Genomic DNA, 18,740 nt, shown 5'->3' on the forward strand with positions numbered 1-18,740 from the left:
TGGTCATGTTGGTCTGGCAGGAAACAAGGCTTCTGACACTGCTGCCAAGGCTGCAGTCCTTGTACCTCAGCCCACAAGTACCTCTATTCCCTCCATTGATCTCTGCATTGCCATCTCTTAGGAGGTGGTGTCTATTTTGCATCGCCAGTGGTCCTCCCTTCAAGGGAATAAGCTTCGGCTAATTAAGCCTCGCCCAGCACTTTGAACAACCTCCTTTCGGCCCTCCCGGTGGGAGGAGATTATTTTAACTTGGCTGCATATTGGGCACTGCCTTTTTAGCCATCATCATTTGCTCTGTGGTGCTGCCCCACCTCTTTGTATGTATTTTGGCCATATTTTAACTGTCCGCCATTTCCTGCTGGAAGGCCTTTTTTTTTTTTTTTTTTTACCGATTTACGGTCCAGCTTGGGTTTGCCATCTGATTTATCAGCTGCTTTAGCGAATGGCGCGCGGGCTGTCGACTGCATTTTAATTTTTATCCGGCAAAATAATATGGTGAACGCCATTTAATTTTTAGTTTTGCACTTCCATTTTTGTACGGTGTTTTTCTTTTTCCACGTGCCTAGCATAACTGTCTCCTATTCTGTCCATTGGGACTGACATATAGTCGTTTCCCTCATCTCTGTGTTTGTGTTCTACAGTTTTGACTTGGGCGCGTATGACCCCAAGTTGTTTTTTGCACCCTAAAACAAAACAAAAAACAAAAATCCCTTTCTAGTGCTCAGTGGTTTTAATGGGCACTGTCTCTGGGGTTCTCCCAGAACCTGTGAGAGAGGTCCCCTCTTGGCTGATCTTCCTAATCAACTCAACCTCTTCTGCCTTAACACAGGAGCACCCATGTTTCTTTCGGACTCCACGCACACCTATTCCCATTTGGACCTCTCCTCCTGCACTGCCCAGCTTTCCACTCATCTCGAGTATTCCGTTCTCTCTGACATCCACTCAAGTGACCACTTCCTGTGTGCTACCCATTTCTTGACTCTTACCCCATCTGCATGCACACCCAAATGGCAGCTTTCTACGGCCGACTTTCTAAGGCTGTACACACATCTGGCAAGCTTCGACGAGCAATATTTTCCCAGTTGTGATATCCAGGTAGAATATATTACCAGTGCTATCCTCTTCATCACATTGTGTCCCGAGCCTTTGGTAGACTGAGGCAAGCTGTGACTCAATTCGCACGTGGAGACATGCTCTCCGCTTTTTTAACCGCCAACCCATGATGGCAAACTGCGTTTGTTATAAACAGTTGCGTGCGCAGTGTCATCATGTTCTGTGGGATAGTGAAAAAGCTAGCTGGATTTCATTTACTAGTTTTTTTAACAGTTGCATTCCTTCCATCATGTGGGCCAACCTGTGACGACTCTCTGGGACCAAGGTCCGTTCCCCAATTTCCTGCCTAATTGTAGCAGATGATGCCGTAGTAGATCCTATTGTTATCTCCAATACCTTGGACAGCTATTTTTCAGAGATTTTGAGCTCCACCCACTATCACCCTGTCTTCCTTCATTGGGAATGAATGGAGGCAGCTTGGGCAATAGTCTTCTCTTCTCAGAATTGTGAGTGCTGCAATGCAGCTTTTGCTCTGGGGAGCTAGATTATACTCTTACTTCATCCCGGACCTCTGCCCCAGGGCCAGATGATGTTCACATTCAGATGTTGCAGCACCTCTCTCTTGTGACCAAGTACTTTCTCCTTCATATGTACAACCACATCTGGGCAGAGGGCATGTTTCTCAGGTGCTGGTGTGAAGCCACTGTCATACTCCTACCTGAGTCCAGTAAGGACAAACACCTACATTCTAGCTACTGCCTTATTTCTCTCACCAGCTGTGTTAGTAAGGTGCTGGAACAAATGATCCATGCCCGGCCAGTATGGTGGCTCGAGTCTTGCAATTTATTAACTACTGCACAGTGTGGATTTGGAGCACACCGTTCTGCAGTTGACCATCTCGTTTCTATGTCCACTCATCTCACGAATGGTTTTCTGTGGAAATCCCAGACTGTAGTTGTGTTTTTCGATTTGGAGAAACCCTACGACATCTGCTGGAGGACTGGTATCCTCTGTATTCTCTAAACGCTGAGCTTCCAAGGCTGCACGCCGCGTTCCCTTCAGGAACTTTTAAAAGACAGAGTTTTCAAGGTACGTGTGTGTTCTGCCTTCTCGGAGACCTTTATCCAGGAAAATGGTGTGCCTTAGGGTTCTTTCCTGAGTGTTATCCTCTTTGCTCTCATCATTAACCCTATTATGGCCTGTCTCGCGCCAGGCATCTCCGGCTCTCTTTTTGTTGATGATTTTGCCATCTATTGCAGTTCTCCACATACTTCTGTCCTTGAGCTGTGTCTTCAGTGTTGTCTTGATCGTCTGTACTCATGGAGCATTGACAATGGCTTTCGCTTTTCCACTAACAAAACCTTTTGTATGAATTTCTGGTGGCACGATTTCATTTCTTCCACCGTCTTTACATCTTGGGCCTGTTACTCTTCTGTTTGTTGAAACTTTGAAATTCCTGGGGCTCATGCTTGATACGAAACTTTCTTGGTCCCTACACGTGTCTTACCTGACAGCCCACTGGAGGCTGTCCTTCAATGTCCTACATGTCCTCGGTGGTACTTCCTGGGGAGAAGATTGATTGACCCTCCTGTGTTTGTACCAGGCCCTTGTCCGTTCAAAACTGGACAATGGGTGTTTCATTTATGCATCTGCATGTCCATCCCTCTTATGCTGTCTCAATGTAATCCACCATCGTGGCATCTGTTTAACCACTGGTGCGTTTTATATTAGCCCGCTTGATAGTCTGTATGCAGAAGCTGCCGAACTACTGCTGTCATATTGCCATAATTTTCTGCTCAGCAAATATGCTAGCTGCTTGTCTGCCGAACCTGGCCACCTATCCTATGCCTCTTCCTTCGATGACACCTTTGATCGCCAATGTGGGGCGCGTCCGTCTTCTGTTACCTCCAGAGTTCACTTCCAGCTATTGCTCTGGCAGCTTAACTTCATGCTACCTGCCACTTTTCCTGATGGGTGTGAACCCTTCACCACCTTGGCTTTAGGCGGCAGCCCGTGTTTACCTTGGACTTCGTTTGCTTCCTAAGGACACTACTCCAGCCCCGATCTATCACTGTAAGTTTCTCGACCTTCAGACGGAACTTTACAATAGTTCCTTTGTGTACACTGATGGCTCTTGGACTGGTCAGGTGTTGGGTGTGCCTTTGTCATTAGCACCATCAGTTTTCAGTATCGGCATCTGGAACACTGCTCGGTATTTACAGCAGAGCTCTTCGCTCTGCATGAGGCCACGCAAAACATCCGGTGACACAGGCTTTTGAATTGTCATCTGCTGTTACTCTGTGCGTCCTTCAGAGCCTCTACGTTCTCCACACCGTCCACCCATTAGTGCAGTGAGTCCAGGAAAGCTTTCACTTGCTCACTCTTGCCAGAGCCACTGCGGTGTTTTTGTGGGTCTCTTGTCACATTGGTCTGATGGGAAATGAGGCCGCTGACACTGCTGCCGAGGCTGCAGTTCTTCTGTTCCCTCTGATGTGGTCTTGTGTTGTTGTCCGTCAGTAGGTGGTGTCACTTTGGAATCACCACTGGTCCTCCCTTCACTGGAACCTCCGGGGAAGTAAACCTCTCCCAGTGGCTTGCCCTCTCGCTGCAGGTAGATCATTTTATTTATATTGTGTATTGGGTACTGTCTTTTTAGCTGTCGCCATTTTTAAGTTGTGATCCCCGACTACTTTTGCTCATTGCTCTCAATCTTTGACTGTTCGCCATTTTCTGAAGGAATGCGCTATTTTTAACCACTTATGTTCTCATTTATGTTTGCCGTCTGAGTTATCGGCCATTTTAGCAAATGGCGCATGAGCTGTTGACCGCATTTCACTTTTTATCTGTCGTAGCAATATGGTGAAGGACATTTAATCTTTACTTCAGCAGCTCCATTGTCTCTATGGCGTATTTTATGACCCTTTCTCCAAGTCCCTGTATTTAGCTGCCTTTCCTTCCATCGATTGGGCTTAACATGTGGTAGTTTTTAACTCCTTTTTTGTCTTTGTGTTTTACGGTTTTGACATGCGTGCGTATGACCCTAGTTGTTTTGAAGCCCTAAAACAAAACAAAACAAACCGACCATTAGTATTGTCAACATTGAGTTAGGACAGTGGTGAAATGACTTGAGGATGGAGGCACACCATGGAATGTTTGCTGTATAGACTCCTCCCTTTGCACAAGAGGAAGCCGCTTCAGCTATTAAGAAGCAAAGGAAAGGGAAGGCATCTGGACCTGACAGAGTTGTCGGAAGTGCTACAGCTGGTTGCTCTGCAAGTCACCCTGTACCTGACTCTGGTAAACCCACAGTTACCACTACCTTCGCGGTCCACCTCACTCTAGATCTATATGCAGTGCTGGCTGAAAGTGTGTGACCACTCCAGGACACTGCAGATATTATGCAAAGCACTGAGCTAAAGCTCGATAGCTGCAGATGTGGGGATCGACACTAGAGGTTCCACCTTCGGACTCAGGTGCTAGATTACAGCACCAGCTGCACACCACAACTCGAAACTGGCACCGTTGATGTCACTGATGTCTATGCTTGAATGTATCTAGGCTGATGTGAGCCCCCTGTTCTGAGCCAATGCCGTGCTGTCAGCTGTGACTTATCATGCAGCCCTTGAGATTTTAACGTTGTTACACTACAGATCTTGTATCACCTTTGGGCAGTTTCATGTTATTGTACCTAGTGCAAAAAGGGAGGCACAGAGCTCCATGTGAAGCAGCTGTTATATAACAGCAAAGCAGACAGTAGCTCACAGATGGTATGGGCTACCACTGATTTTGATGACTGCCATGAAATTTGTGAAGATATCATAGCAACTACAGTCCCAGACTGTAGCCCTCCTTCAGCAGGCTACCATCGTGAACTTCCAGTGAGAGGCAATGATTGTCATCTGGCCTTCTTTGCATTACAGCTGAAAATCTTTTCCCTTGACTCGCTCACTTACTGATTGTGTAATTGACTGAATGTGAAAACACTATTATCATTAGCCAACATGAAGCCTACAATGAGAACAACATATTTTAGCATAGAATACTTCAGAGGTTTGTGGTAATTGACAGAAAGTCATCCAGTAAAACAGAAGAGATATCAGGCATTCCCAATAGTGTTATGGGCATTATGTAGTTCTTAATCTATATAAACAATTTAGGGGACAATCTGAGCAGTCCTCTTAAATTGTTTGCAGATGATGATGTCATTTACTGTCTTGTAAAAGTCAGCAGATGATTGAAACCAATTACAAAACAATTTAGAGAAGATATCTGTATGGTGCAGAAAGTGGTAATTTACTATAAATAATGAAAAGTATAAAGCCATGTACATAATACTAGAAGGAATCTACTAAATTTTGGTTTCACAATAAATGACACAAATCTAAAGACTTTGAATTCACTTAAATACTTAGGGAGTCTACTAGTCTACCACTGTGTGCTTGTCTGTCCTCTTCTGGAGTATTGGTGTGCAGAGTGGAATCTGCATCGGAGAGGACTGACAGAGGACAATGAAAAATTTCAAAGGAGGGCAGCTTGTTTTGTATTATTGTAAAATAGGGGAGAGAGTTCCACAGATATGACAACAAAAGTTGGGGTGGCAGTCATTAAAAGAAAGGCATTCTTCATTGCTGCATGATCTTTACTCGAAATTTTAATCACCAATTTTCTCCACCAAATGTGAAAATATTTTGTTTTGAGCCCACCTATATGACCATTGTAATAAAACAAGAGAAATCAGATCTTGCATTGAAAGATTTAAATGTTTGTTTTTCCTGTGCACTGTTTGAGAGTGGAACACAGTAGAGAAATAACATGAAGGTGATTTGATGAACCCTCTGCCAGGCACTTAATTGTAAATTCCAGAGTAGTCATGTAGATGTAGAAAGACATCTCTGATTCAGTGCTTTTTCAGAAGCTCATTTTTCTGCTCACAATAACTTCAAAATTGCTCTATTTGTTGCTGTGATTTTGATGTAATTACCAGGAACATCAGCTACTAAAATCGTTGTCATTTATAGTATCAAGGTGTGTGTTGTCCTTGTGACCTTTATGGTTTCTGGAATCTTTGGTGATGACAGTCCTGAATAAAATGTTCCCTATTTTCAAAGAACATCAAACTGAATAAGATTCTTAAGTTTTCACTAACTGTTACCACCATTTTCATCAGCAGTAAATATATGTATTATTGGAATTGATATTGTATCCTTTTACAGGTGAAGTGGATGAAGCAACAGAGTCCAGAACTTTTCAGAATTGGGCCGAAAATATGCAAAGTTACAAGAATGGTATTTACACTTCCCAAGCATGGTAAATTTACTCACTGAGCATTATGAAGAACAAACAGTCAACTCCATACCAATTTGCTCATCATCTTTACTGTTTCCTTGATATAGCTTCAGGGTACAATACTACTGGGTTACAAGAACAGTTTTACTGCGTAGGTGGAGAGATATGCCAGACTACATTCCTTAAATATGCGAGTTCAGCAGAAAATAATCGGTAACCACATGTTGTATACAAAACTAGTGCCCAAAAATTGATACTAGAATAAAACAGTTTTAATCATCCTGTCCTCAAATGAACTGTGTTGCACACATAAAAATAACATTATTGACTGTTGTGTAATTTCAGTGAAGTGAAAAGGCATTTCTAAAACCAAAATTGCGCAAATGCACACACAATTATACAAACACATACACAATGTGTATTCAGTGCTCACAGAACGTAATAGGAGGAGGATCAGTCACAACAAAACATAACAAGCTACGCGTGCAGGACACTGTACAGATGGTCCTGCAAAACTATGTAATGTAAAATCACATTAGCAATAAACAAAACCCACTGGTGATGGCACAGAGGTGCCGAAACATGTTTGGGTAATGAGAGAGAGAGAGAGAGAGAGAGAGAGAGAGAGAGAGAGAGAGAGATATGTTTTTGCATAAGAGATGGAACCTTTATCTGACAATGGTCCATAAGAATCCTGACCTTGAATATATGAGAGGTGTTCAAGAAAAATATTTGTAGAAAGTCGAGTATTGTACACACTTGCAGGTACAGTTGTTAAAGAATGACTCTTAATATGGCAGTATCTTTGGATAAACAATACACTTATTGCTGAGAACTGATTTGAAAACAACACATGCATCACATAAAACAAAGTGGGTTGGATCAAACAACTTCAGTGAAACACAGGTGGGAGAAAGGATCAAACCACTTCAGTGGAACACAGGTGGGAGAAACAGAACAAAATACAGTTTGAAAATTGTAGGAATGTTTGCCCATTCAAATGCAATACTTCTAACAAGGCTGAGATGGTATGGACACATTAAGAGAATGGAGGAGAAGAGGATACCCAGGAGGATACACGAGATGAAACTGGAAGAGACAAAGAGGAAGAGCAAGAGACAGATGGCTGAAAGGAGTAGAGGAATGTGTCCAGACGAAAGGAGAAGACTGGACCTAGGTGAAGATCGAGAGATGGTGGCAAGATGGAGAGGCCTATGTTCCATACAGACCTGGCCAGAGGCTGGAAACTGTCAAAGATGATGATGATGATGATGATGACTTCTAACAGAGAATATGATACAACTTAGAGGCAACAAATGATGGTTTTGAAGAGGTTGACAGTCCTTCATGCCATGTGACACCTACTTGTGAAAAGTCCTGAGATATAGAAACATTTTCATGAATTAAGGAGGTGGGCAGTGCCGCTCTCAGGTGAGAGTGCGTTGCAGCTGTAGATAAATACAATTTATGTCTACAGTGTTTAAACTGGTGAATCTGTGCTGATGTTCTTCTGAATGAGTATGATAAAGAGGAAGTCTTCACGAAAAGCAATAAACTGGAGTAAATGTAACAACTCGTCTAACAGGAGAGGTGTTGAGTTGTCAACAGGCACATAAACAAGACTGAAAACTTCAGTAGCTGCAGCAAAGCTGGTACATGACTGCTTTTTCATGGGTGTCCCTTCCTGTAATGGGGTAGGATAAGCGTGTAGTAGATCTGAAAAACGGTGGGGTGCTAGGTGGGTGTACCTGACATGTCTTGCACCCGGCACTCGATTTCAGTGGCTGCTTCAGGACCCTTGCCTTCTGAATACTATCGCTAGACACCAGCTTCTCCAAACTATGTACGTGGGATTCGTCCTGACAATACATCCTCTGTTCCCGTAATCTATTGGGCCTCGATGTCTGCTATACACTGCCCTGCTCCCCTGTCCACCTTGCCCCAGGACCCTAACTTCGCTCATTCTGCACCAACACCCTCCTCCCTGCAAATCTCCCCTTCCTCTGTTCTATCACACACTCCCAGTCCACTCCTTTCATCAGCCTCCCTTCCTGAGCCCATCCTGCACCCCATCTTGTCTCCCTGTGCCGACTCCACCTGACACAACCTTCCACCTTAGTCAAGCTGCAGAACAGCGGTCCCGGTAGAGTGTATTAGGCCAGCACGGTGTAGCATTACGTGTGTGCGTGGGTGGGTGCACGCATACAGCCCTCTTTATGTGCCTGTTGATGACTTGACATTACTTCAATGGGCAACATGTCATTTGTTTATCGTGGACCAATTAGACCTTGCATGTTAGATGCAAGCAACTTAGCACATTATGTGCCAGGTTTTTGTTGAATCACTTTAATGAGCACTGTTTTGTTGAAGGGCATACTGAGTCTTCACCTCAAAGTGAATAATACTGACTTCATTAACTCAGAAAGCTTATCTAGTTTTTTTCTGTGTAACAGCACAAGAATGTAATAGGTGTGTGTTCCTAATTATTCCTGGTGGTTCTTGTTCTTTTTGATTCTGATTGCAGGATTCCTGGCTTGTCAGATAAATTCTTATATTTCAATGATGATGTGATGCTTGGCAAGGAAGTTTGGCCAGAAGACTTTATTACCTATTCTAAAGGGCAGAAGGTAAGATAAACAACAGTTAATAGGCTTCTATGGATTCTGCAGCAGCATAATCAAGTGTTATTTGTTGTATCTTCGTGTTGGTACCTTAGTAATCTTTCAGAAGATTAGGATAACCTGGCTCTGGTTTTTGAGAATGGGGGTTCACTATTGTTATCCAGGCTATTTATTTGTTATGATTTAGATACATTATACTCTATATCCTGGACATGCATCATGTCCTGCTATCCAATGAGCCGACACTAAAATCAGTAACCTCTTTACATCAATATTAGCACCACCGTGACATCAAATGGTACCTGTATTGTGTGTTTTAAATGGCGTATTGATTGGGAAAGTAGTGTATATTTGTGGTGGTGAAGAGTGAGGAAGACAAACTCTTGTGCGCGATGGCATATTTATGTTCAAACTTCAAATTCTCCTGTAAATCATTCATGAATTATGCATTTTAGGCTAATGTGCTCATTGGCAAGAAGTTGATGTTTGGTGAATTGTGTACGCCTGGTTGTGCAATAGGTAAAACACTGGAATCAGGGACTAGCCTTGAGTGAAAGATGTAATTATTAAATGGCATGGAGGTGATAGGGCATGTAAGGAGACAAATGGATGGTAAATATGAATGATGGGTAGATGACATTATGAAACATTTGTCATTTTTCCTCTTCTCTGAACTTACGGTCCTTATTGTTTCTTCTCTCTCTCTCTCTCTCTCTCTCTCTCTCTCTCTCTCTCTCTCTCTCTCTCTGAAATCTTCCCATCTTCCCATTCTTCCTCAGTCTTGGTAGAGTTCCACTTCTTACAGAATTTTAATCCTTATCCAAATTTTCATTCCAACACCCTAGCTTGTGTTTTTGCATAAGGCCTGCCAAATCCTTGAATACTTTTATGAGTCTCTGATTTCTTCCCAGCTGTTAATCTCCAAATTAAACAGGTTTTTGAGGTACTTACCTTTGTTCTGCTTCAGTGTCTCCATGTTGATTTTAGGTTTCTTGTTTAAGTTGGCATCGGTCTGTTCAGCTGAATCTTACTTTCATCTTTGACAGGTAGTGATGCGAGTGGATGTTGGTGCTTTTTCTTACTTTGATCTTTAGTATTTCTTTTTGATTTTGGGCTACTTAATGGCAACATGATCAATTTGTATCTCTCCTAGTATTGTGTTGGGAGAAACCTGTTTTCTTCTTCTTCCATGGGAGGGCTTTGACATTTGTGGACATTACTTGTAGATCGAATTGTTACAGAAGGTGATGACTCATTCCTGTTTTTATATGTACGGTATGTCAAATGTTTTCCCAGTATTGTTCTGCATTTATTATTGCTGTCCACTTTACCCTCCAGGTGTCTCTCAACTCTTTTGTGAGTACATGCTTGGCTACCGCGGTGCCTCAGCCTTTGCAGCATTACTTTCATTTGCATGCTGCAAGCTTATACTTCCGCTATCCCTTTCTCTCTCTGTCTCTCCATGTCTCTCCATCAGATGGCTTCCTCGGTGCAGACCCTGCTTGGACCTGGTTTATGACTGGACCTAGAGTTTCCACTTCCGGCATAGCCTTCAACTTTTCATTAAATAAACACATGGTCCCCATTGTTCAGTTTGACCTGCCACTAATTGTAACGTGTGCATGAATAATGTTGTATGGCACATTGACATTTTGTAGAATCGCCTCGAGTAATGTTGTATATGGCAGTCTCGACCACCTGCTGCAATAGCTGCAGCAGTAAACCGTGAGGAAAGAAGCAGTTTTCACATCTCTGCGCGAACAATGCTACATGTTACAAAAATGGCAGAGTGTAGCAATGTTACATTTACTGCAAGTGGTTTGAAACGTGCAATAATGAAATTTTGACTGGGCTCTGATTTGCGAACACATTTCGAGTTTCCCATAGAATATGAGCCATTACAGCAGGAATAAATTCTCAAAAGAATGTCTGCACCCCAATCTCAACTTTTGCAGAATGATTTAATTGTTTACCGAAAATTTTCCTGATAAATCAACAGACAGGTCATACTACCGAAGTGTTTGTCAACAGATTTTGATTAGCATTTCGTAACACCAAGGTCAGATATTTGCAGACATGTGATTTATTGTTTGACAAAATAATCACAACTTATGATAAAATAGAACCACACAATACCAAACTGGAGAGTCAGTTGCATCATGTGACATGCAAAAGCAGACCAAGCAAACAAAGGGCTAAGAAGCGATACGAAATGGCCAAAAGGAACATAATATACATGACGTACCACAGGTTTTACTTTGTCTTACATTGACGCGTTCTTTGGTATTCTACCAGAGATGGCTGTCGTCATATAATTTCATATTTCACGATTTTGATACTGGTAGCATCACAGTATATGTGTGGGACGAATCCACCGCTAGGAGAGGTTTAGCGGAAATGGTTTTCTGTGTGCTTAAATTTGTGATGAACACTTAGAATAAGCTTGAAGAAGGTATGGCACGTAAACTGATTGTATGGTCTGATCACTGCACAATAACTGGAGAGTTTTAGTGCTTTTCTTCTATCTGGTCAATGGCAAGTACTTTACAGAAATGCATTAGAAGTTTTTATGTTCAGGTCACAGTTTCCTACCTTGTGACAGGGACTCTCTGGTACCGCGCGCTGCGGAATTTTAATCCGCGCCAGACGTCTTGGACGCTGAAGACCTATAGAGGTCTCTGCACCATCGTGCCGTAAGCTGTGGTGGCGCGTGCCTCCTGGCCCGCTTTTAGTGTGAGGGCGCTACAGTGGAACACTTGGTTCCAGCGGCCAATAGGGGTGCCCCCGATAGCGTACTTAAGCACGTGCCTCTCGCTCAGCCAGCCAGTCTAATCTCGCGTACGTCGGTTGACACCTCGCCTCGCGTTAGACAGTTTACTTCCTTGTTCTGTGTACGAGTGAAAGTGTTTGTTTCCTTGTGACTCTGTTGTTCGATCTTGTTTTATTCGTTCTGTCCTTCGTTGGTCGTGTCCGTCCTCTCCCGTTGTGTTGTTGTTCATGGATCCCGCCGCGCTTTGTCATTGCTACCCTGTGACCGTCCCGGTCGCAGTTACAACATTTTGGTGACAAGGTAAACGGTGGTCGTTGTTGGTATGGAGGTGAAGTTTGTCTGTCTGCTGGAGCAACAGCAGCAGCTCATGCAGCAGCAGCAGCTCCGGTTAGACATCTTACAAAAGTCGCTGCAGTTACTAACTGCCAAAGTCAATGCCCGGGACATGTTACCGCAACAGCTTCAGAGTCCTCGTGTGTCCGATGCTTTCCTGCGTCCGCCGTCGTTTCCACTCTTTAATGACTCTAAAGAGGACTGGGAAACCTACTTACATTGGCTGAAACAACATTTCACGGCTTTTCAAATCGCGGATGACTCCTTGCAGCGGTCATTGTTTTTGTCTTGGGGCCTCTCCGGACACATTCTTTCTTCTCCGCAAGTTGGCACTGTTGTCCTATCCTGTGGCTTTCCAGGAGATCTGCCTTTTGCTGGCGAACTTTTGTTCCCAATGCTACCATGTAGGCACCTCTCGGCTGGGGTTCCACCCGTACCATAAAGAGCCTGGTCAATCGTATCGTTCCTGGGTCACGGACTTGCAGGGTCTCAGCCATCAATGCAATTTTATATGCACCAATCAGCAGTGTAAGGCTTCGTATGCGGACTCCCTGATCAGGGATGTGGTGATTCAGCTGGCTCCCGACCCTGTGGTCCATACTGCGGCGTTGAAACTCGACAACCCCTCCTTGGAAGAGATTCTCCGCATTGCCCACTCCTTTGAAATTGCTCAATCGGCTAACGATCGTCTTATGGCGCGACTGCAGGTGGCGGCGATCGTGGGGTCATGGCGACCCTCACGACGTCGATGTGGCCCAGCCGACAGAGGCCAGCGCTGTCGGGACTCCTCATGTTCCGATGTCTCTATGGCGTCGGCGCCTTTGGTCGCCCCTAGTCGCCGGTCGCGCGGCCCACTTCCATCTTGCCCACAGTGCTTTACTGCCCATTCGCGGGCTGATTGTCCCCACCACTGGAAAATGTGCACGCTGTGTAACAAGGAGGGCCACTTCCGATCGGTTTGTCATAGTCGTTAGACTCGATCCAGTCCTGCCCCTCCTGAGCCTCAAGATACTGTCCATGCTCTGCAATCGGTCGTCCCGCAGGACGACCTGTCAGCATGGAAGCTTTTCCTGACGCTCCGCATTTTCACCGAAGATGTCAGTTCTCAGGTCGACACTGGGACCACCATCTCCCTGATTAACATGGCGACATATACTCGGCTGGGCTCTCCTGCGTTGTCGCCTCCCTCTTTCCGTTTGGTCTCCTATGGAGACAGTTCCATTCCCCTTCGTGGGCAGTTCGTCGTCCAGGCGACATACAAGTGTGTTCCCTGGCTCTTTACCCTCTTTGTCATCGACCGTCCGTCGGCTTCTAATATTTTTGGCCTGGATCCGTTTCAACTGTTTGGCTTTTCAATTTCCGATGAAGTTAAGGTTGTTTCCACGGCTGTTCCCTTTCAGGACTTGGACGATGTGTGCTCCGCTTTTGTGTCGTTGTTTGCACCGGATCTCGGATGTACTTCTGGCTTTCAGGCGCACATCGCTCTATGGCCAGATGCACAGCCTTGCTTTTCTGGGCTTGTCCCCTTCCGGTGGCCTTACGGCCAGCAGTCAAGCAGGAACTTTATCGGCTCCAGGCCGCTGGCGTGCTGGGACCTGTCACATACAGTGCGTGGGTGACACCACTGGTGGTCATACGGAAACCAATGGGTCCCTTCGCCTGTGTGGGGACTTCGGCGCTACAGTCAGTGCTCAGTCCCTTGTTGACACTTACCCCATTCCCCGACAGGAAGACCTTCTTGCCAAGCTTGCCGGGGGAGAGTATTTTTCCAAGATCGAGCTGGCTGAAGTGTACCACCAGTTGCCCTTGGATGCCGAATCTCAGATAATCATGGTTATCAACACGCCTTTCGGATTGTATAAGTACAAGCGCGTTCCCTTTGGTATCTCTTAGGTGCCGGCCATTTTCCAGCGATTCCTGGAGCAGCTTACACAGCTTATCCCTTCATGTGTGAATTATCTGGACAACATCTTGGTCACCGGGCATTGCCGCCAGGAACATTTGAAAAACATCAGCGCCTTATTTCACACTCTGAGATCTGCTGGTCTATGCTGTCGGCTGGTCAAGTGTTGTTTTTTTTCAACCGGAGGTGGAATACTTGGGCCAGTGGCTCAGCAAAGATGGCATTCACCCTTCGGGTAGTAATGTTGCGGCCATTGAGGCCCTTCCTCATCCCAAGGACTTATCTGAACCGCAGGTGTTTTTAGGCAAGGTTACTTATTACTTAAAGTTCTTGCCCCAGGCTGCCTCCGTTGCTCAACCCCTCAATCACTTGCGTCACAGAGGGGTACGTTTTGTTTGGACTCCTGCCTGTGACCAGGCTTTTCTCCATTTACAGGCGATGCTGAAGTCCGTCCCTTACCTTACTCCTTTCTCTCTGGACCGCCCCTTGGTTGTGGCACTGATGCATCGGCATACGGCATTGGGGCCATCCTCGCGCACGGGGATGCCGATGGCTCCGAACAGACCATTGCTTATGCCTCTAAGACATTGACCCCAGCACAACGGAACTACTCCCAGATTGAAAAGGAGGCCCTGGCGATTGTGTTTGCCGTCCAAAAATTTCACACCTATCTCTTTGGGGCAAAGTTCACCCTCCTGACGGACCATAAACACTTGGTTACATTTTTCGGCCCCACTCTCACCTTTCCGAGCGGACGACTCAACGTCTCCAGCACTGGGCATTGTTTTTACGTAATTACACTTACACTATCCAGTATAAGCCCACTGCCCACCATGATTATGTGGACACTTTGTCACGTCTCCCAGCAGGCCCTGAGCCTGCCTTTGACCAACAGGAGGTCCTCTGCTTTCACTTTCATTCCACCCACCAGGATGTGCTGGACTGTCTGCCTCTTATGGCTACTCACATTGCTGCAGCTACCCGCTGCGACCCTGCCTTGCGGCAGGTTCTCAACTACGTGGTCCATGGGTGGCCGTCCTATATTACTCGCCGGATGCAGTCTGATTTCAGCCCCTGGCGCCACCTGTCCCACAGACTCTCCGTGGTCGATGATGTCCTTCTGTTGGCCATGAAGTCGGATGCCCACTGGGTGGTCATCCCTCCGGAATTGAGCCTTCAGGTGCTCAGTTTGTTACACCGCGGGCACTGGGGTATTTCCCGTATGGAAGTTTTGGCTCGTCAGCATGTGTCTTGGCCCGGCATCGATGGCGATATTGAGCGCCTGGTCTGTGGGTGCACTGTCTGTGCGTGTCACCAGGCAAGCCCCCCTCAGACGTTTGCACCCTGGCCTGTGCCTCGCCGGCCGTGGGATCGCATCCATATCAATTTTGCTGGCCTGTTTTTGGGGTCCATGTGCTTACTCATTGTTGATGCCTACTCCAAATACCCATATGTTGTCTGCTTGGCATCCACCACCACGGAGGCTACACTCACGGCCCTGGCCCAAGTTCTCGCCATTGAGGGCCTGCCCCACACGATGGTCTCCGATAATGGTCCCCAATTCACGGCGTCCTCCTTCCATGACTTCTGTCAGGCCAATGGTATCAAACATATCTGTAGCCCCCTTTCCACCCTTCGTCCAATGGCGCGACGGAGAGCTTGTCCGCACTTTTAAACACCAGTTGACTAAGGCGGTCGACACATCTGCGACCACATCGGCCCCCACCCTGTTTTTGAGCACCTATCGCACTACGCCAATTGACGGATGCAATCTGGCAGAGCTCCTTCATGGGCGACAGCCGCAGACCCTGCTCTATTTGCTGATGCCATCCTCCTCCAACCTCACTCCCGGCCCTCGCAGTGGTATGCCCCTGGCACGGCTGTGTGGGCCCACAAGGAGTACAGGCGCAAGGCGTGTTGGACACCCGCCATGGTCGTTTCGGCCCATGGGTGGCGTGTGATGTCGGTGCAGACATCGAAAGGGTTGGAGCGCCGCCTTCATAATAAGCTCCGCCCTCGTGCTACCACGCGACTCGCGCCACAGCCTCTTTCCCTACCTCCTTCGGATACGGACGTGGTCCTCGAGTCACCGTCCCAGCCCCCAGTTGCTGTCTCCCTGTTGGCCTGCCGCAGGCCCTCTCCGCCTCCAGGTGGATCGGCGTCTCCCTCCCCCGCCCTGGTCTCTGGATCGGCTGTCATGGATACCTCGGGCGTCCCTTCCTCCCCGCCAGCTGCGGTTGATACGCCCAGTTCCTCTTCCCACTGTCACCCACCCCGGCACTGTCCGGTGCATTTCCACCCCTGCGAGCGAGTTTCATGGGCGAGGGATCTGGTACCACGCGCCGCGGAATTTGAATCCGCACCAGACGTCATGGACATTGAAGTCTCGTAGAGGTCTCTGCACCATCGCGCCGCGCCGTAAGCTGTGGCGGCGCGCGCCTCCTGGCCCGCTTTTAGTGTGAGGGCGTCACAGTGGAACACGTGGTTCCAGCGGCCAATTGCGGCGCCCCCGATAGCTTACTTAAGTGCCTGCCTCTCGCTCAGCCAGCCAGTCTAATCTCCCTCACATTAGACAGCCTGCTTCCTTGTTCTGTGTATGAGTGGACGTGTTTGTTTCCTTGTGACTCCATTGTTCAATCTTGTTGTATTCGTTCTGTCTTTCGTTGGTCGTGTCCGCCCTCTCTCGTGTTGTTGTTCGCGGGCCTCTCCACAGGTCCCGCCGCACTTTCCGTCATTGCTACCCTGTGACTGTCCTGGTCGCAGTTACAACAGACTCCACAATGATTGAGAAAAGAAAGAAGTGTCAAAGAGTTATTGTTCCTCCAGAACGGAAGGATGTCATTGCTGAGGCCTTTGTCGATCCTTCAAAACTGACCATTCAGGAGATGATGATGGAAGACTTTAAGGACATAGGATCCATTGAGTTGTTTTTAAAAAAGCTCCCTGCTTTGAAAAATAATGATGTGCTCTGGTTGAAGCTGTGTAGTGATGATCCTTGTGGTATAAGTGTGCGCCATAGTCACAACTTGCTTCGCCCATGGGAAAGACATTGTATTCTAAAACATGGTTGTTAAAATCAAGTAAAAAGTTTTCCATTGCCTTCTGGTTTTTGGCCACTGTACAGTGGGGCCTCAAAACTTCATATGGAGAAGAAAAGAGATCTACTGGACATGATGAAATATATGGAGGCAAAGTACAGGACTTTTAACAAAAACTTGCAGTTTAATGAACCAGACTTGTGTCTCGACTTGATAAAAACTCGTGTTCAATTACTTTTTGAAGCCCAGTGTAATCAGTTTACAATACACATTATTTTGTGACTTTTTATAATTTTGTTTCTTACAAATTTTAGATTCTGGACAACTTTCTCATTATAACAGAATACAGTGATTGGGAATGATGCTGTATGTCCATTTCTATGCAGCATTTTTCCATTTTAATACTTACTTATTTTGAAAAAGACTATGCTTAGTGGAATTTTAAAAAGCATAACCAAATATTTTCAACAGTCCGTTTACACAAACAATACATATCTGCTGCTACATTATTATTTTGCAATAATTCTGTAGAATTAACAGTTTTAGTCAATTTCCTAAAAACTGGAAAATGTGCCATAGAGCATTATTTGTGCACATGCTTCAATTTTCAAAATACACCAGGGGGGTGGGTTGTGCAGAGGTGGTCACCCAATGTGGTGTGTGAGCCACCTTTGTGCTTTCTATCTGTGCACCCTTCTGTTTAATGCAGTAATACACCCAAAACCCAGTACAGTAGCCGTCCCATTGCGTGGGGGGGAAGGGGGTTTTCAAGTATGTGCACAGTGGTAGCCTCTGACCACGCAGGGATCACACTGTTGTTATCTGAGCTGAAAACTCCCCAAACATGCCAATGAGTAGGTGCTTGTTATGACAGGGGCACCAGGATTCCAAGCAGTGGATTACTGGCCACGTAGCTATTGTCCAGGCTGGGTTGCACCCATCCATGAGGAGAGCCCGCATTCAGAGTGGGTGGCACGATGGTGGATCAGTTGCAAATGAAGCAGATGAAGTTAACTCCTGCTGGTGGCCATACAGTGCCAGCAATCTCTATGAAAGGATAGTCCTCTTTCAATACAGATAAATACAACCCTAAAATGTTCCTTTCCCTGGCTACACATTGGGAGGAACGTAGGGCTAAGTGTCAAACAGAGCAGTACTCCCCTCACTACTTGGCCACAAAGCCTTTCTTTTTTGTTGAGAACCTGAAGACAAGTTTGGGAAAGTGGCAGCCATCTGCAAAATGAAGAGTGGATCAGTTCTGATCAAAACAGCATCCCCTGCCCAATCGAGGGCACTTCACTGGTAAAAAGCTGGGTGACCTACTGGTGTCTTGTCACTCCCTATTACAATCTAACTTTAGTTCATGCCGTTGTTTTCCACAGAAACCTGCTCTTTGCCAACTAAGAGAGATTTTTTTTTTTTTTTTGTGGGTGGGGGGGGGGGGGGGGGGGGTCACATTTTGTCGGTCTTGTACATAGGGAGACAAAGGACAATAGGGCTGCTACCAGTGCCTTCCTCTTGGTTTTTGAGGGTGATTCATAGCCTGAAAAGGTCAAGGTCTTAGTAAACCATTGCAATGGAATACTGATGGTATACTGCTGCAATGCTTCAAGTGCTTGAAATTTGGGCACATATCTTTGCATTGCAATGCTAGCTCCATCGGTAGAGATTGTGGATGGACGCCACATGCGAACAATCCCTGTGCACCTCCCTCTTTCCATGTCGACTTCCCTCCT

General features: G+C 46.1%; 1 protein-coding gene across 3 annotated transcripts in view; it reads left to right on the forward strand.

The window, feature by feature from the left end:
• LOC124711264 (N-acetylglucosamine-1-phosphotransferase subunits alpha/beta-like) overlaps positions 1 to 18,740 on the forward strand; it is a 132,230-nt gene that overhangs the window by 76,738 nt on the left and 36,752 nt on the right. For all 3 annotated transcript variants that reach the window (XR_007005449.1, XM_047241243.1, XM_047241244.1), the window contains exon 7: positions 8,864 to 8,966. Coding sequence is in view for 2 of the 3 variants with exons in the window: in XM_047241243.1 (XP_047097199.1) it covers positions 8,864 to 8,966 (103 nt within the window). In the remaining variant the exon portion in view is untranslated. The remainder of the gene's footprint in view (positions 1 to 8,863; positions 8,967 to 18,740) is intronic.

Source organism: Schistocerca piceifrons, chromosome 8, assembly GCF_021461385.2.
Source record: "Schistocerca piceifrons isolate TAMUIC-IGC-003096 chromosome 8, iqSchPice1.1, whole genome shotgun sequence".
Taxonomy (NCBI): domain Eukaryota; kingdom Metazoa; phylum Arthropoda; class Insecta; order Orthoptera; family Acrididae; genus Schistocerca; species Schistocerca piceifrons.